Source organism: Aotus nancymaae, unplaced genomic scaffold (genome assembly GCF_030222135.1).
Source record: "Aotus nancymaae isolate 86718 unplaced genomic scaffold, 86718_ANA_hifiasm-v0.15.2.pri h1tg000036l, whole genome shotgun sequence".
Classification (NCBI taxonomy): Eukaryota; Metazoa; Chordata; class Mammalia; order Primates; family Aotidae; genus Aotus; species Aotus nancymaae.
Genome location: NW_026988450.1, coordinates 65,861,128 through 65,881,398, shown reverse-complemented (window position 1 = coordinate 65,881,398; position 20,271 = coordinate 65,861,128). Strand labels below are relative to the sequence as shown.

At 34.4% G+C, this 20,271-nt stretch overlaps 1 protein-coding gene and 1 long non-coding RNA gene across 4 annotated transcripts in view; one reads left to right on the top strand and one right to left on the bottom strand.

Annotated features, from left to right (window-relative positions):
- Positions 1-536: 536 nt before the first annotated feature.
- MED30 (mediator complex subunit 30) lies at positions 537-18,679 on the bottom strand. Of its 3 annotated transcripts, XM_012443295.2 has the most exons (5): positions 18,340-18,679; positions 11,343-11,501; positions 9,028-9,132; positions 1,691-1,747; positions 839-927 (listed from the first exon to the last, which is right to left on the bottom strand). In XM_012443295.2, the coding sequence occupies exons 1-4, from the start codon at positions 18,514-18,516 to the stop codon at positions 1,736-1,738; spliced, it is 453 nt and encodes a 150-aa protein (XP_012298718.2). In that variant the 5' UTR covers positions 18,517-18,679; the 3' UTR covers positions 839-927; positions 1,691-1,735. The 3 variants fall into 3 exon arrangements, with proteins under 3 accessions (XP_012298716.2, XP_012298718.2, XP_012298717.2); XM_012443293.3 differs by lacking the exon at positions 1,691-1,747 and having other exon boundaries at positions 537-927; XM_012443294.3 differs by lacking the exons at positions 839-927; positions 1,691-1,747 and adding an exon at positions 3,016-5,374.
- A 175-nt stretch (positions 18,680-18,854) lies between these two features.
- LOC105710806 (uncharacterized) overlaps positions 18,855-20,271 on the top strand; it is a 529,709-nt gene continuing 528,292 nt past the window's right edge. Inside the window, exon 1 of the long non-coding RNA XR_001105880.3 lies at positions 18,855-18,924. This is a non-coding gene — a long non-coding RNA (uncharacterized LOC105710806). The remainder of the gene's footprint in view (positions 18,925-20,271) is intronic.

Here is a 20,271-nt window from a genome sequence, read left to right as displayed (position 1 = left end):
CTCCAACTCTTATTTGAGAATAAATTATTTGTAATTTGAGACATCAGCTCCCATAGGGAGATCTAAACAGGATTGACTATAGATCCAAAAAAAAAAAATCACCTGTCATATAGAACTACCTCATTTAAAATACCTGCAAATGTACTATTTCCAAAACACACTCATGCTTACTTCAGGGTATGCCTGAAAAATTAGGTAAGTGATTGCTTCTTGGCCTAAAGCACATAGCAAATAAGCACACAGTTGTGATTTTAATTTGTGCTGTCCTTAGATTGTTTCTCTCCTTTTAGAGACAGATCATTTAAGACCAAATACTTGAAGAACATGTTAAAGTAATTTTCATCTATTCATAGAAATATATATTTTAATTGGCTTGGCAATAAAATTGAATTTAAAAACTTGAGCTGAAATGGTAACATATCTTTAATTAATTTGTATATAGATTGACTGTACTTGATACTTTTATCTGCAGAAACATTTAAATATTTAATTTTCTCCTAAAAGGGTAACTGATATGAGTAAATCCATTGCTCAAATTTAGAAATTTATTTTAAAAACTTTATTTTGCCTTTTAAAAAACAATTATTCAATTCATGAAGATGAATGAAAATACAAACCCCATCAAAGTTTATTACAATAATCTTTCATAAAATCAATAGCATTAAAAAAACAGTTAATGAATATTTTAATGTAAAAATCATAATGTAAAAATAGGAACTTTAGTTTTAGTGACTAAAATAAAAGCAGATAAATAATCTTCACAGGGAAAAAAATACTTGAGGGAAAAAACAACGGTGCAACATGTGTAAAGCAGGAAATTTAAATATCAGCTTAGTTCCTCATTGCCAACATGGCATTTATATCCCAGATGAGATTTCGTAATTGATCCATAATTTGCTTCAGCTGTTGATTCTTCTGTTTGAGTTTCTGTAGAAACAAAAGAATTTATCAAAAATGTTTCAGGAAATATATACCATGAAGTTAGAAGATTAAAATGTCATTAAGTTAGGACTGTAATGATCCAGACAGAAATTAAGCTAAATATCCCTATAAGGCATGTGGTCTCAACCCTTTTCTGGCCTTAAATATTCACTGACAGGGATCCTGAATTCTAATCCAGCCTGCAGAGGTCTATGGTTCCAGCCCTTCCCCAGGCCCTGCTTACTCTTCCATTTCTACCATAAATAAATAAATAAATCAGCTAAACATTTATTTGTTATAAAACCTAAGCATATAGGTTTTCTAAGGGGCAGCATAACCTAACGGTCAAGAGCCCATACTCTAGAGCCAGATCTTTGGACGTTCAGATCCTTCACAATGATTTTTTTTTTCCCCAAGCTGGAGTGCAGTGGTGCAATCTCAGCTCACTGCAACCTCAGCCTCCCGGGTTCAAGTAATTCTCCTGCCTCAGCCTCCCAAGTAGCTGGAATTAAAGGCACCTGCCACCACACCCAGCTAGTTTTTTTTTTTTTTTTTTTTTTTTTAGTAGAGAAGGGGTGTTGGCATGTTGGCCAGGCTGGTCTCCTGATTTCAAGTGATCTGTGGGTCTCGGCATCCCAAGTAATTACAGGCATAAGCCACCACACCAGGCCAGATCCTTCACTATGAAACTTAAGACACTGACCTAATTATTTAACCTTCTATACTTTCGTTTCCACATCAGAGAAATGGACATAATCATTGAACCTACCTCAAAAGAGTTATGAGGATTAAATGACTGGATGCACGTCGAGTATTAGAATTGTACCTGACACATAAGTAAACATTCAACAAATGTTACTCATAGGCACAGAATGTAAACTGTTGATACAGAAAATAAAATATAATAAAAATACAATGCCTCATGCAATCGGTCTTTCAAAAGTGTGGCAGAAATCACTGTTTGCCTGTAGCATGAATTGCAATCTCCTTCTAATTCTAAAAACTGAAGACAAAATGACACAGCACCCAAATCAATCTCCTCTAAGATTTGCTGAATGCCTGAAATGCACACGGCATGTGTCTCTGTATCTCTACGCTTGGATTCTACCAGACTAAGATTTGTGAACTTCTTTTTAAGCATTCTTTCTGCAAATTCTGTGTGGTAAATGTCTTTTAGATAAAACAAGATAAAAATAGAGAATTTCTGGTCAGAGTGATTACTAGTTATAATAATAATCATTATTATTATTCAGTAACCCCTTGGAAACATTACATTTGGAGACAATATATTTAATTAGATAATTTAAAGATACTATGTATTTTTTATTATACTTTAAGTTCTGGGATACATGTGCAGAACGTGCAGGTTTCTTACATAGGTATATACATGCCATGGTGGTTTGCTGCACCCATCAACCTGTCATTTACATTAGGTATTTCTCCTAATGCTATCCTTCTCCTAGTCCCCCACCCTCTGACATGCCCCAGTGTGTGATGTTCCCCTCCCTGCGTCCATGTGTTCTCATTGTTCAACTCCCAGTTAAGAGTGAGAACATGCAGTATTTGGTTTTCTGTTCTGTGTTAGTTTGCTGAGAATGATGGTTTCCAGCTTCATCTATGTCTCTGCAAAGGACATGATCTCATCATTTTTTATGGCTACATGGTATTCCATGGTGTATATGTGCCACATTTTCTTTATCCAGTCTATCAACGATGGGCATTTGGGTTGGTTCCAAGTTTTTGCTATTGTGAACAGGGCTGCAATAAACATGTGTGTACATGTGTCTTTATAGTAGAATGATGTATAATCCTTTGGGTATATACCCAGTAATGGGATGGCTGGGTCAAATGGTATTTCTGGTTCTAGATCCTCGAAGAATAAGATACTATATTAAACTATCTCCAGATAATTTAGTGTATGTTCTTAAAAAGAGGACTAAAAACCTTAATTTTGATTTCATAAAAAAGCAAACTAAAATGAAGTAAGTTGCTTGTATTGCTTCTGTTCAGAGTTAGGGAAGTAGGTAGCTAAAGGGAAAGACCAAGAAACTCTTATTGGAAAAATAGAAAATCAATTTACAGAGACTTTAAAAATCTTTCATAACTAACTAAATTTAATTCACATTTGAAAAGAGAACCAGCACAATGTAGTCAGAGAAAAACATGACTTATACAGTACACGTGGCTTGACTCTAAAGCTTACTTTAAGTCTTTGGGAAACAGAAACTCTTGGTATTTTTAGTTACTCGGTCTCCCTGTACAAGTTTTCAGATGACCCATCTCTATATTCTGTCATTATGAGTATGTGATAGTCGTCTGTTATTTAAGTGGTTGCCAATATCATCTAACAAAATTGATTCAAATTACTGGGAAAGATGAGGAATAACCAAGCCTATAAACTCTTTTTCATCATAGAGACTAAGAAACCGACACTTCTGCCAGCAATCAAGAGTAGCAGCAAAACAGAGGAATATAACAGTGCTATATTGGGAGGATGCAATCTCAGTCTCAGTTCCAACTTTGCCTCTAACTTGGTATTTGATCTTAGACAAATTCCTTCTCCTCGGGTTTTCTTGTTTATGTAATTGGATTACAAAATGTAAGGTCTCTGCCAGTTGTATTTTCTGCATACACATACATAAGATGACAATTGGTCATCTGGGTGGTTATAAACAGACGTTACAATCAATATTAACTCAGGACTTGCAGATGGCTCTCACAATGGTTCCACCATTGAAATAAACACAAAACCTACCAATAAGACTACTTTCAAGAATTCTCATTTGGAAATATACATTCTGATACTCTTTTTAAGCCTCATAATTGTTTTCTAGAAAAGAACTAAAATGTGTAGGGTATTTTCAAGATAATATTCAACTCTAGGGAAGAGAAAATTTTTAAATAATTAATATATTATAAGGTTCTTGGGATAGCATTTGTCAAAGATGCCACAAAGTTTTAAATTAAAAAAATTAGCATACAAATAAAATATCCAAAGTCAAAACATGTCATAAAATGATCAACAGCAAAGCTGACACTTACGCTTATTAGAGGCTAAACTGTAAATAAATTTTCATGACACGATATAGGATTTAATATATACAGTCTTGCCACTGATTGATTTTAACAGAGGTTGACAGCTGCTATTTTCAAAATCCATCAGCTGTGCCCAATTTCTTACATTAGCAGGTGAATGCGTAAGTAGAGTAGATACTTAAAAAAAGTTTGTGCTAACTTATACCATGTAATTTAATATTCACACAAAAGCTGACACTTGACAAAAACTGCTTTACTTTCTAAATGCATGGACTCAACTATGTCAACCTTGTAAATACTACCTACTATCTTTTTCAATTTCATTTTACCATCAAGGAAACAGCCTTAAGCAAAATAAAACTCATTCTGATGTCCCTAAAGCAAGCTTGTCCAACCATGGCCTGCAGGCAGCCACATGTAGCCCAGGTTGGCTTTGAGTGCGGCCCAATACAAATTTAACTTTCTTAAAACATTCTAAGATGCTTTTTTTGCTATTTTTTTTTTTTTGGCTTATCAGCTATCATTAATGTTAGTATAGTTTATGTGTGGCCCAAGACAATTCTTTTTCCAATGTGGCCCAGGGAAGCCAAAAGATTGAACACCCCTGCACCTAAAGCATATAGTTTCAAACAAGTATCCACCCTTTACTTCGGTATTGGGCTTAAGGATTCCAGGATATATGAAGAGAAAATAAAAAGTATTTAAATAAACCACAAATTTGACTATTAAAACCAGCCGTTTTGTCTTATGATGATTTATATCAAATACTGACTGCAAATCATGTGCCTCAAAGTTTCATGGCACCAGGATAGTTATTGGTGATATTTGCATTGTTAGAAACCAGACAGACCATAAGGACTAAACAGTAAACACACCATCAATATGTTCTTCTGCACAATTTCAAGTATGCAATGATACGATAATATTCTGAAAATGACTAAGTGAGGGTCAACTGAGGGGTATATAAGTCTACTTATTTTATGTAGCTTATTTAGAATAAAAAGACAATATGTATTGTAATAAAATTCTGAATATTTTAAGTTGAATGCAAATAATATAATTTTATTACAGATTGCACAGATCCATAAAGCAACTTAGTTATTTAATACAACCAAATGCCAATGTATTAAAAATATGCCACAATACTTTTGTTTCTGTAAATATTCATCAAGACATGAAATGGATACATGAAACAGGTGCTGCTTTGTTTCCACTGGAGAGTCTTATGGTCTCCAAGAAGAAACTTGTCCACTCTTGTAAAATGAGTATGATAGCACACAACACATCCAGCTGGTTCATGGAAGAAATTACGGTACTGAAGACAATGCCTGGTAGAGAGCAGGCACACCAATATTTAAATATTTTCGTGTTTGAAGAAAAAATAACAAAAGCCAAATCAAAAAACTTCTCCCAAAACCTACAAGAATGGAAAAAACAAGACAGACAAGCAAACAAAATTCTTGGCGATCATTTCAAAACTTCTTTTTTATTTAAATAACTCTTCTTAGTATAAAAAAAGATTTAATAATGGCCATTATTAAAAAGTACACACTTTTATACTCCCTGCCATAATATGTAAGAAGTATTTTCAGTATTTTAGTGTTACTAGTTAAGATCCCGTGAAATTTAAAACTTTCATCTACTAACTGTATGAACTGAAAAAAAAGCAAACCTTTCCTTTAAGGAAAAGTCTGCCAAACCCTATACTAGATTATGGAATGCCTTCAAATTTCTGAGAAAACATAAATTACAACATAGAATTTTATAACCAGCCAAACTATCAACTGGACAGATATGAGAGGGCTCAAAATTTAAGTGTCTGCATTCTTTCTAAAGAAGTCACTGATGTATGCACATTACCAACAAGGAAGAAAACTAAGAAACAGGAAGACATGAGTTGAAGAAATGTGAAACCAACAGAAAAGATGAGGAAAGCCCCAGAGCTAAAAAGCAGGCTCAGCCAGCATTCCATACAGATCTATAAGACAATAGAAAACTTGAGAGGGTGGGATGAGAACCATGAAACTGTCTGATAATTCTGAATCTGTGGAAAATTGGAAAATAGTATTGAGATGCTATCATAGATGCATGAAAAAACTAAAATTTTAGAAATTAAAGAGGTAAGAATTAACTCCAGAAAAACAAAAAATTATTCAACCAAGGAAATGTAACCCTAGTATTGTTTATGGTTTAGCAATAAACAATACTTATACAGCCATAATTATATGGCACAGATTATTTACTCAACCACAATTATGATATAGCTGCACTGAAAAGTTTAAGGGAAACAATTATGTAGGTGGGTCCTGGAGCGAGAGGTGACAGACAGCTAAATCCTCATGTGAAGAAATAAGTCCTTTATAATTCTTACCTCTTTAATTTTCTAAAATTTGTTAGTTTTTATGCATCTATGACAGCATCTCAGTACTATTTTCCAATTTTTCACAGAGTCAAAATCATCAGACAGTTTCATGGTTCTCATCCTACTCTCCCAAGTGTTCTATCATCTTGTAGGTCTGGATGGAATGCTGGCTGGGCCTGCCTATCCTTGTATCAATTATATCCTTTACCTAAAATCCACAAAACTCTATGTCAGTAGCTAATAAGACTTTTTCTGGTTTCATGCTGCCAAAGAATTACCATATTTTGATTATAAAAGAGAACTTTTAAACATCAAAGACACATTATTTCTAAGTTATCAAATTGGGAAAAAAGAGGAACTTAATGAAAATTGAAATGTAAATTTAGAAAAAGTATCTTTCTGAATTTATACAGCTTTATTTTTTACAAAATACTGTAAAATCCTCTATAATACAGAACAAACTATATTTATATTAGTTACACATGTGGTACTCTGAAACCAAAGTTATTATTACAATGGTGTTTTATTTATATATATATTTCATTGTACTTTATAAAAAACCCGTCTCAGAGAAAAATAAGCAGAACACATTTATTGAGGTAATACATATTTTATCAACAGTAACATATAACACATCTTAATAAGTGAATGTCTCATATATCTAGACTACCAAACACCAGTTATTTTTCAGTATCTAAAAGTTCCCAATCCCTCCTCATCCTCTACCAATTTCCTACTGTGAGTTCTTTATTATGATTGTCATTTATTACAATCAGATTTTTTGGAAATAGTCTTCTAAATCTGTATTTCACCTTTTTAAGAAGTTACAAAATTTTATTTTATAAAATCTATCCATCTTTTTCCTCTCTCCTGAGTTTTAAAATACTTAAAAAATTATTCAATATTTTGTTTTGCAGGTCTTATTTTCAACTCTGAAACTCATTTTGATATATAGTGTTATGTAAAAGCTAGCTTAATTTCGCCCCCAAAGTTTCTATTTCTAAAGACTAATTTTCCAAACAAGCCCTCTTCTGTCATATTGAATTCTCATGTACAATAAGAAGACTGTTTTTCTGGCTAGATTATTTTACGAATCTGCCTATTCTTATGCCAGTATTACACACTTAATTACCGTTTTTATAATATGCTTATTTAATTTCTGAAGCAAAAAATTCTGCTTTATTACTCATATTTATCAGCATTTTCTTTGATATTTTTGTATACTTTCAAGAAAAAAAATCCCATATGGATTTTATTTGGATTTGTTTGATTGGTATTGTACTAAAATTGTATTATTTTTGCACCCTTTCAAGAAAAATCTTATTAGGATTTGGATGTCACTGTATTAAAACTGTGAAGTAATCAAGATCATATTTTTATAATATTTATTGCTCATTCAATAACTTTATATAATCTTTTAATCATTCAAAGCTTCATTTATGTATCTTAACAAGTTTATTCACACATATAATTGACATAATTCCTATCTACTTAATATTAATTGTTACAAGAATGAATAGAATCCTATAATCTAATAGGTTTACACCATAATAAGAGCATGGTATCAATCTTGTCTTAGACCCTTTTATGGAACTCTTATAGACTAGTTGTTCATCAATTGAGTTTCTTTGATCATTCTAATGAGTTTGTACTTAATAACTTCTGTTTCCCAACTGTTATTTGTTCACTGTCTTTTTGTACTGACTATAACTTCTAAAATAACATTAAAAGTAGTTGTGTAAAAAGCATCTTATTTCATGCCTGTTTTTAATAGGAATACTTCTATATTTTACCTTATGAAAAATATTGGCTATTTATCTAAAAGAAAAAGTTAAAAAACAAAACAAAACACTGTCTTGCTAATAGTTTTAAGTGTCCTTTGAATCAGCAATAGTATTGAATTCTATCAGATGTCTTTTAGACATGTGAGAAAATCTTTTTCCAAGGTAGTCTACTAACATCATATATTATACATACAAACTGAACTATAAAATCTTCATATACCTCAGAAAACCTCTTTGGCTGTAATGAATTATTAATACACTGATGAGTTATTTAATTAGAATTAAGAATTTCAGGAAGGGGCAATCTAGATTTGTCAGTGAAAGAGTGAAGCTAATAGTTTTATTCACTGTGCTGTTTCTGGTAGGTTTTGCTAAGCTGGGGCCACATTTCCACCGCAGAATGAACTGACACCTTTCCCTATTTCTCTCTGTTTCATGAGAACTATCTGAACATTATCTTCCAAACTTTTGAAAGTATTGAGTGATAAATACATTCCAGTTAGATGCTTTTTGTGGGACTGAAGTAGAATAATGCTGGGATAATTCTCTAAATTTCTTATTCAGGTGTTGAGACATTCACATTTCATATTTGTAAATTTTTATCATTTGTTGCTCCAAATATGCTACCAGCTAGAAAGCTAGAATTCTGCCCAGAAAAGAAAAAAGTAAATGGATTGTGACTAAGTGTCTAAAGAGCTCTCCTAAAAGCTTTATCGAATGAATTTTGCAATTTCTCTTCTGACTATTCAGACAGCATTTCTGCTTACCTTTCAGTTCTTGGCTGTATTCTAAATAGGTTAAGTTTGCCACAGAAACAACTTGATGTAATTTGATAATTCAAATTATGTTTTGGAGTTACATCAGACTCCCTAGCAATTTTTATCAATAACTCTAAAACATAAAATGTACAAACTGACCACTCACCTTATTTACTTCAGCAATTTCTCGCCTCTCCTCACTAGCAAAACGAGGTGGGCCAGCCCGATCATCATTCTTTGAGCCATCTTCTTCCACATACGGAATAAGTTGCTGGGAGTGATCAACAAAAATTAAAAGTCAAAAATATAATTCAAGTTTTCTAATTACTGGTATAGAGAATATATCAGATTAAGGATAATTTTTATACTTTTATTTGTATAAAAATAAATTTCAATTCAGGGGATGGCCTGAAGAGCCATCTTCAGTTTACCATTTCAATGCATTCTACACATTACCCTTTCAGGTGTCTTTAGCAAAATAGCCTTTATAACATTGGTTGTCATGTACAGTTAAATAATACTTCCAGTAGGAAGATGGGAGAAGTAACAAAAAATAAAATAAAATAAAATAATAGGAAAATTTTAAAAATACCCTACTAATTCAATCAGCAAATATTTAATCATGAGACACTACAAAAGTAATGCCAAACAAGACGTGATCCCTGCCCTTAAGAAATTTGTAGTTTCTCCCATTGAGTTCGATAAAACAGGCTTTCCTTTATCTATAATAAAAAGAAAAGAACTTCATGGATCTGTGTTATATAAATGTCATTAACTTGCAATCTAAAACTTTAAAGTCTATGCAAACTTCTAGGTGTCTTAAGTTTTTCTGGTTGTAAGAACTTTTTCTTTGTAGGAGAAACAAATTTATATAGCAATGAAACTTCCAGCAGAACCATAATTAAGTATGCATGGTTACTGATAGAATTTACTTGATGAAGCCCCTCAGAGGTGTGACAGACTTTAGGAATCACCTAGCCTCTACCATCGTGTATTACCAATGCAGGAACAGGCCAAAGGTAAATGATTGGTAAAATTAGGATTCACCTGATAAAACTTGGGACATATATCAACTAGCCTATGTCTACATTCTCCTTTTCTTTCTTTTTTTTTTGAGATGGAGTTTCGCTCTTGTTGTCAAGACTGCGGTGCGATCTTGGCTCACCACAACATCCGCCTCCTGGGTTCAACCAATTCTCCTGCCCTAGCCTACCGAGTAGCTGGGATTACAAGCATGCGCCACCAAACGCCGCTAATTTCTGTATTTTTAGTTTCACCATGTTGGCCAGGCTGGTCTGGAACTCCTGACCTTGTGATCCACCCTCCTCGGCCTCCCAAAGTGCTGGCATTACAGGTGTGAGCCACCATGCCCAGATGCATTCTCCTTTTCTTTGTTTCCTTTCTCCTAATGCAGAGCTGTCCTTTCTCCTGAAGAGGAGTAGTCACCATCCCCGTGCCCTGATGACTCTGCTCTCCTGTCTTCATTATATATACACCTTTCTCCCAACCTCTCCCTATAGCTTTCTTCCTTTATTATCCAAACATGTTCCTGTCTCTTCTATTTGAGGGGAAGACTCCCTTCCTCCTGCAAACCTTCGATTCCACCTTTCCTTCCACCTACTGCTTTCCTCTCTTATTTTTATCAAAGCTTCTTGAAAGACTGACATCCACTTGCCGGTTCCAGCTTCTTATTTCCTGTTTAATCTTCATCCAACTGCAATCAGACTTTGTGCTGCTACCCATTTCACTGAAGCTCTACTCAAAAATACCAACAATTTTCATCTAGCAAAAAGTACTGGACAGTTTTCATTTCTTATTTTCCTTGACTTCTCTGCAGCATTTGACAATGTAGGCCACATTCCTCATCTTTCTCCCACATCTCTGACCCCTTCTTTTTAGGCATTTTTGCAGTTTAATTTTTTTCTGGTCTTCTCTTACCAGCTTCCTTTGGTGGCAGAGAGATAATTTGTCAACAGGAAAGGGTCATTTATAGAAATATATACCTAATTAAACAAATATGACCCAATATTAAATTTAGAGAATATATTTTTAAAATATAGTGATTCTACTGGGCTAAATATAAACTCTAAATTAATAACAATAAAAATATTTTATCTGTAAAGTACTTCATGAAAACCACCTTAAAGTATTTGATACTATTAAAATTCCTACTAAAAATATCACTGACTTAATTCAAAGGAGACACTGACAGCAATAAAAATTGCCAGAGAAAACCATTTCTTCCTAACAACAAAAATCACTATAAGCCCGTCAAAGTCTACAAGAAATTGTTAATGTAAAAATATAGTAGCATTTTATGCATATATATCACATTTTCATCTTCTCTGGTCAAAAAGTAAAATCAATAAAATTCAAAACCTGGAAATATTGCTAAAATAAGGGAGAGAGGAAAAAGAGTAACAACTGTCTTGACACTAGTTCACACCTTATATTCATCCTCCCTCTATCATGAAAAATTACCTCTACTGGAATGGGATCCATCCCTCCACAGTTTTCATTGCACTTGTCATATACCAATCTCAGCTTCCTGAAAAGCACTGAAAGTTGGCGAAGATTATCCTGTAGCTTTGTTAACCGGTCTTGATATGTTCCAGTGTGGTAAGTGACACCATTTGGCAGCTTATCAGGCAAAACAAAGAATAAAAATATAAAAATGAAAAAAAAATAAAAGATTTTCTGTAAGTAAAGCCAACAAACAGAAACAATTTTTAGGCAATGCATAGACATAAGCTGTCCCCCTAACTGATCAAGTTCAATTTTAAGAATTTAAGAGTAATACACACCCATTTATTAACAACTTGGCATACTGTTTCACTGCTGTAAAACAGACCTAGAAAAACCCTGTGATAAACCCTCTGACTTGAAATACCTTTTCCGCTTTAATTTTTGAAGTGTAACTTTAAAAAGAATGTACAATTTTAATATTACTACTATATAAAAGCAGCATGCTGCTGACCTCAACCAAAAAGTTAAAAACAAAGTATAGTTAAAAAAAAAGTGAATCTTGTGATATTTTAGTGGAAAAAAATGAAAAATATACTGCCGGTATTACAAAAATCTTCTCAAAATAACTTAACTCTATTCAGGAATTTTATCAAAAGAGCCAAAAGTATATATTGAAACAATGATAAAATGACAGGTAAACAAAAATCGACTACTATTTATTTAGAATGTATAACTAAATATGTACTTGTGCATTGTTGAAACTCATGAACAAAACTTTTCTTTCTCTGTAAAGGTATACAATATTTTACTCCCACAATTTAATCTGTGGCATCACCCTAATACTTGAATCAATAATATTTATACAGTACCTCGTTTTCTAGTATGTAGGTGTTTTTATTTGTAGGAATTCACATGTATACCTATTTGGGAATTTAAATCAGGTAATTTAAAAACCAAAGCACCATCTACTATCTAATAGCTAGAAGATCAGTTCAGTCTTTCTAAGCTTCAGTTTGCATTTTTTTTTTCTTTTTTAAACACATGAGGTAGGAATGCCAAAAAGCAAAATACAATGTTTGGAGAGAAAGGAAAACAGGACATATGATTAAAATCATAAACATGAAAAAAGACTGGAAAGGCCTATTCGTAGTTGATAAAAGATGTGTAAGATAAATCGGCTTGAATAATTTAATTTCTTCTTTTCTCACATTTCTAAATTTTCTGTAATGTTATGGTTTATGAGTTAAGGAGATGGATAGCCTGAAATTATTTGAAGTGAGATAGGATTTTCAGAAATTTTCAAGCATTAAAACACTTGACAATGCCTCAAAGAAATGTGATAAAATACCAAAGGCTGAACTAGTCAAAACATTTTAAAGGAGAAAGGCATTAAGGGTTCATTTCTCAGTACAATGTAAGATTTCTCCTCATGAACTCTCAATTTATGAAATTCCAGACACTAACTAGAAATTCAGAAAAAGTTTAAGTGGATCCTTACTTTCTTGTTTAGGTGACAAAAAAGAGCATGATGATTATATCTTGCCTAGAACAGCACTCTATACCTTTATTACTGCATTTATGAGGTTTAATACTTTGCCATATTTTCTACTTAGTAAATACTGAAACTTAGGTTTATATCATCATGTTTAGCATAGTGCACACACACAGAAGTCTTTAAAGTACAGTCTGAATTATTTTACCCATAAATCTATACTGAAAATTTATTAAGAAGTGTGTATTACAAAACCAAACACCACATGTTCTCACTCATAGGAGGGTGTTGAACAAGGAGAACACATGGACACAGGGAGGGGAGCACTATACACGGGGGTCTGTTGCGAGGGAGTGGGGGGGACAGCGGGGGGGGGGGGAGTTGGGGAGGGATAGCATGGGGAGAAATGCCAGATATGGGTGAGGGGGAGGGAGGCAGCAAATCACACTGCCATGAATGCACCTATGCAACAACTTTGCATGTTTTTCACATGTACTCCAAAACCTAAAATGCAATTAAAAAAAAAAAAAAAAAGAAGTGTGTATTATATAAAAGAACTCTTGATAAATACTGTCATAAAGAAAACAAAAATCCTTTTGAAATGCAAAGAATCACACTTCCCAAATTTGCTGACTTAGAAAGATATCAGATTTTAAATGTAATCCAAACTTACATATTTAACTTACTAAATCATTTAAAAAAATACCACACACCTTTCATGTGTCAGCACTGTTCTAGAAGCTGGGATAGGGCAGTAAATATGAGAGAGATGGATCCCATACTATAGAGTATACAAGGTAAAAATGCCTAAGATCCCTTGGTATATACTGTGTGTGTAGCTGTTCAGCTGAAAAGCTCATCAATAACCATCTCACTCATGAGTATGGATGAAAATCCATAAATACATGATCAGATCCATAGATACTAAGAAGGCATTAAATTAAATTCAACATTTATTTAAAAAATCAATATAAAACTCAATAAAAAGTCCTCAATGTGATAACATACATTTATTTCAGTTAAAAAGTCAGCACCATGATTAATGTGGAATCATCAGAAGCATTCTCACTAAGGTCAGAAACAGAAAAGGATTTCTACTAAGACCACTAATTCCACAAGTGAACACTGTTCTGGAAGCATTAGCCAATGCAATTAGAGAAGAAAAAGAGAGAAAAAAATGTTGAAACATTAAAAAGAAAGCATCATAATCTATTTACAAATAATATGATAAAGTGCTACTAAAAATAAAAGAATTCAATAAGGAGGTAGGTCCAAAGAGAAAGCAATAGCTCTACTTTCATCTGTAAAACCAACAAAAACATGGGAAACAAATTAAGACCCCATTTACAATAGCAACAGAAAAGATAGAATACCTATAAAAAAATTTTACAATCTCAAGATAAAAATAAAAACTTAAAATACTTTATAGAAAAACAGAAAAAGAATACTCCTGTTCTTGATTAGTAAGATTCAACATCTTAACGATGTCAAGTGTTTCTAGGCTGAATGAACCTAATAAAAATGCTAACAGTTCTTTCTTAGAACATGCTGATTCTAAAATATATGTGGAAAAATAAGCAAGAATAGCCAGGGAAATTCTGAAAAATAAGTGTAAACACATTATAAAGCCTGACAAATTATAAGAATGTTTTGCATTAATACATAAAAGATAGGCAGCTACGTGGAATAGAACATCCAGAAACAAATTCACTTATGTAAAAACTACCTCAAATCACTGGAAGAAGCAAATGAATTATTCAGTGAACCTTTTGAAAAAGTTAAGGCTGGGTCCAGACCTCACACTTTATAGGATAAATTCCATAAGGATCACAGTTTTAAATGTAAAGACTGAAAATTTTAAAATTATACAATTCTTCCTGATTTGAGTGGGGAAGACCTTCCTAATTAGGCATAAATCCTAGAAGTCCTAAAAGACTAATAAATTCAACTACTTAAAAAAACAAAAGCATGGCAAAACAACCACTAGCAGAGCCAACAGGTAAAAGACTGGGAAAAAGAATAAGCACAAGTTATATCACACAGATCAGGTTTCTCTAATATGTAAGTAGCTAAATCCTACAATTATGGTAGGTGAAAAGATGAGAAAAAAGACAGAAAAATGGGTAAATAATATGACTAAGCATTTAGCAGGAAAAAATATACAAATGATTCATAAATATTTTAAGGGATGTTCAAACTCAGTCTAACTAGGAGAAATGTAAAGTAGAATTTTCACCTATCAAATGATCAAGGATCCAAAAAGATATAACTCGCTGTGCTGGCCTTAGGCCGCAGCATAAACTAGTATAATTTCTGTGGAGGAAAATTCATCAAAATGTATCTAATTACAAAAGCACATAGCTATTTTTAAAAACTTATTCTACAGGTACAGTACACATTTATGTAGGAGGTTATTTGCTGCAGCTTAATAGGGAGAGATGAAAAACAGCCAAATGCCCTCACTAGAGAACTGGTTTAATAAATTACAGTATTTCCATGCAGTGTAAACTATACACTGTAAAAAGGAAAAGGCAGTATGAATAAATTCCAAAATATATCAACTGAAAAAAGCAAGATACAAAATGGTGTGTATAATATACTATTATCTGTGCAAAAAGCGGGGAATGAAACAATATACATAAACATTTGCTGAATATGTAGAGAATATCTGGAAGGATACACAAAAATAGTAAGAATCACTAATAATCACTGCCTGTGGAGAGGGGTTATGTACCTAGTATAACAGATATGAATGGGAGGGAAAACGTTCACTGCACTGTCCTTTTTTATTCCTGAATTCTGAATCTACTATGTATTTTAAAAAAAATTAAAAGATTTAAAGAATAATAAACAGAACCAGAGCAATGCAATCTTTCACAAGGACCCTTAATCTGAGATCAGGGATTCTCAGGGAGTGTCCCTAAATCTTCCTTTAACCCTTGACACTTTCAAAATGCATGTATATGTTTATTTTTTTAAGAGAGTTCACAGTTTTCATCAGACTCTCAAGTGGCTAACTGACATCTAGTGTATACAAGGAAGCACTTCTTTGAAACAAATGCTTAGAAACAATCTTAGCAATTTGTATTCACAGCACTTTACTCTCATAGATCAACAATACAGAAAATTATTTTAAAATGTGAATACTTAAAGTGTATTAATAAATAACTAGGTTATACATAGTTAAGAACATCCTGTTTCTATCACCTCTTCTAGTTTTTAGGAAATGAAGGAACCCATTGTTACCTTTTCAACCAATTATGATAGGCCCCAAAGGGTCTTAGATGAGTCAGACCACAGATTTCACAAAATGAAAAGCACACATTTATAATTTTAGTCCCTTAAAAGTTGGCTTTGAATGTAGGTCCACATGTAATCTAGTTATTGATAAAATACTTTAAAAAAAAAAAGTTTAGTTCTTTCTGCATAGAACATGGACCTGTATTGTATCTTTTAATAATACAGATTGACAGCAAGTTAGTATTAAAAAGAGGTTAGTAGGAAGAGCTATTCATCCTGTGCGATGTTGGGTAATTTTTTTTTTCTCTCTTTAAGCCTCAGTTTCCTTCACTGTAAAAACAGGGATAAAAATGCTTCTTAAAACTGCTCCTATAACAGTGTACCTGACCAAGGAAAGTACTGGGTAAGTGTTATTATTCAGTGCTTTGCATATATCAGGACAAAAAATGTTAAAAATACACTAATTTCTGAGACATCATTTAATCCACACCTTATTCACTCTAGATGACTCTATTCATTTTTAAAATTATTGCCAAAGAATGTTATAATTTCTCCTGGATCTCCTTTGTATTATATTTCGCATAGTCTTGAAAATTTCCACAAAACTGAATTATTCTTATAATCAGGAGGAAAAGAAAAACTCAACCACTTAAAAAAAAAAGGAATTAAACACTTTTTAGGACATTCATAGAAATAAGAGCTATAAGATTTTGAAAACTTAGTTTCAATTTACCCTACCACTGACTAGGTTTGGGGAAGTCACTTTACTTCTCTGAAGTACAGAATCTTCATCTGTAAAACCAGAATAATATCTACTACATGTAGTGGGTAACATAAGCAATCATTAAAAATGGTTTAGCAAAATGGTGCTGGAACAGTTGGATACCCAAATGCAAAACAATGAACCTGGATCTGTATCTGCTGCTACACACACACACACACACACACACACACACACACTCTTAAAAAATCACAAAACTTAATATACGTTGTTGACCTAAATACAAAACCTGATACTACAAAACTTCTAGAAGTAAATAGAAACCCTTTGTCACCTTGGGTTAGTCAAAGATTTCTTAGGTATGATACCAAAAGCAAAATCTATAAAAGAACAAATCAGTAAGCTGGATTCCATCAAAATTAAAAATGTTTGTTCATCAAAAGATAATATGAAGATCATAAAAAGACAAGACAGACTGGGAGAATTATTTAGAAAGCATCAAGACATAATAGATGTTGATGAGGATGAGGAGAAACTAGAACCCTCAAACAGCAATGTTTACATTCCCATTAGCAATAATGGGAACGCAAAATGGCTCAGGCCACTTTGGAAAAGTTTCTTAAAGTATTAAAAGTATTGATCCAGCAATTCCACTCCTGAATATCTCTCTGTCAAAGAGAAATGACAGATATGTTCCCACAAATATTTGTCAGCAAAATAATGTCAGCAGCATTATTTATAATAGCCAAAAAGTGGAAACAACCCAAATGTTCATCAACAGCAAAGGTACGCAAATGGTGATATACTGATACAATGGAACATTACTCAGCAATAAAAAGGAATTATTGATGCATGCTTAGTTAAGGATCCCAGACAAAGAAAGCCCACATACTGTAGACTCCATTTATATAAAACTCTAGCAAATGCAAATTAATTTATGATTACAGAAAGCAGATCAATGTTTGCTTAGCGATGGAAGACGGGAAGCAAAGATGTCATAGGTGCATGAGGAAACTTTCTAGGGTGATATGTATGTTCACTATCTTGATTGTGGTGATAAATTTCACAAGTATACACAGTAGAGTACACATATTTGTCAAAACTTTAGGTGAGTGTAGTTTACTGTATATTAACTATGCCAAAAACGGGGAGGACTGTTTTTTTAAAAAAGAATGTAAATTCTTCAATTCCTTGGACCTCCCCAGAAGAAATGCTAGAAAAACAACAACAAAAAAAAACATTTAAAGCAATCTAAAGAGGGAAGTAGAGTGCGACTCATCTCTACCATGAAAGGTGCAAGAGTTTACATGGTAACTAAAGAGCTTGGTCGAATCTAAAAAATTTGGCTTCAATTCTCCAGAAATCTGGTCTGGAAAACACCGGATCTACTGCTCCGACATTTGGGGACACTCTTGAGTGTGAAAGGGGGCGACCCTACACCTTAGGTTTGCCCAGGGCAGCCCAGTGGACGTCCACGGGACCCACGTAACGAGGAAACCAGCGCCCTTTCCCTCCCAGCAGCATCCCGCTGGCCCCGCGCGCCCGCCTTCCCTTCCTACCTGCATATTCCTCAGGAGCTGGAAGATCTCCATGGTGCGGTACACGATGTCCTGCACCGTCTCCTGCCCGATGCGGCACAGCGAGGCCGTGTTCACCTCCCGGGCGGCCTGCTGAGCCTGGGGCCCGGCGAAGGGCCCGGGCGCCATCCCTGACGCGGCCAACGGAGGGGTGGACATGGCCTGTCTGCAGCCTCACGCCGGGTGAGGCCAGAGGGCAGGCGTCAGGGGTCCCCCCGGAACTGAGCGGCTGCGGGGCCTCAGCGTTGGAACCAGCTTGAGAAACCCACGCGGCCCTATTTCAAAACAGCGGCCGCGACTTCCGCCCACCGTGACGTAACACGTCAGAAAACGCCACGGACATCGCCCACTCGGCTAACTGTCTCCGAGCGGAGCCGGGCGGGATTGGACGGGACTCCTGGGCAGGAAAGGACGGACGGGTTGAGTAGCCAATCACCAACTACGCTCCAGCCAGAGGGGAAATGTTTGTGGGAAACGCGGTTTCCAGGGTTCATTTCCTAGTCTTGGCCCAGCGTTAGAATCTTCTGTTTAGTTCCTTGCGGAGCATTTTCTCTTAAGAAGCCTGAGGTATGTGGTATTGCAGCTAAGAGACAGGTTAAAGTATTTGTTCAGTCGCGTACAGGTATAACTGGACACCTCCGGTTCGAAATTAGAAAGCAAGATTCCTAAACTTGTAGGATTCTCTGTGAGGTGATAAGCGCTCCCTGGTTGCTCTTGGTCCCTGCTCAGATGTTTTATTCTCTGAGTTTTCCCGAACCCTCTAAGCAAAAAAAATTATCAACACACAGACTTCTTTCTGACTCTGGCACTTATCACTGTATGATATTTTATAAAACTTTCGATTTGTTTATTTTTAGACTTTATTTCACCCTATCTGCGCGCGCCGCGCACACACACACACACACACTGCAAACTCTATGAAAACACGATTTTATTCACTTACTGAATTCTCAACACCTAGTGATTGGCACAAGTATCAATAAATACTTGCTGAAGGATTGTTGAGTGACATGATAAATGTAAGAAAAATCAAAATAAAATGTCTCTCACCTCTTACTGTTTATCTCCAAAGTTGGGGGGAGTCAAGAATGTAAAATTGGTGATAGACGCAAACATTGAAATTTTTTAGAAGTATCTGAATGCTCCATTACACAGACTTTCCAGGAAATGGTTACTAAATAAGGCATAGGAACCATGGTGGAGATTTTAAACATGGTAATTCGCAGGTGTTCAGTGAGCAATCACCATTAGACAAATATTGGTTGAGCACTACTATGTGCTGGGTGCTAGGAATGAAGATAGAGTACTGAACAAATCAGGCAAAAGCCCCGCTCCGTGTTTGTCATGGAGACAAACAGAACACTATTGTGATGAGTGTCTTGAAGGAGAAGTTCTTGATATCAGGGTGCTAACAATTTAGGAGATTGAGAACGAGCTGAAGGGAGCAGTGTGGGACCTAAAGGCAGACAGGGAAGGATCCCTGGAGGCTCTTCTAACTCATGTCAAGCAGTTGAGTATTTATAGAGTAAAGTAGCAATCCATTGAAGAGTTTCAAGGCGAGAGGAATAATTTGAAGTATTCACTTTAGAAGATTTATTCTGGTTGTTAAATGGGGAATAGATGGTCGGTTTGTATTGTCTTCTCTCCTAAAGGGTAATGATGATGATGATCATAATCTGTGTAGAGAAAGGAGACAGAGAGTAACTTTGAATAAATATTTAGTAAGTAGAATCTAGAGAACTTGATATTGACTGGATTAGGAGCATGAAGAAAATGAAAGAATTAAGGATGGCAGATATTTCTGCTTTCATGTGAAACTTCAGGCGAAAGTTATGTAATTTACTACAACAGGATACACTGAAGAAAAAATAAGTTTCAGAGAAATTATGCTTTATGTTAGTTTCCCCTTGCATA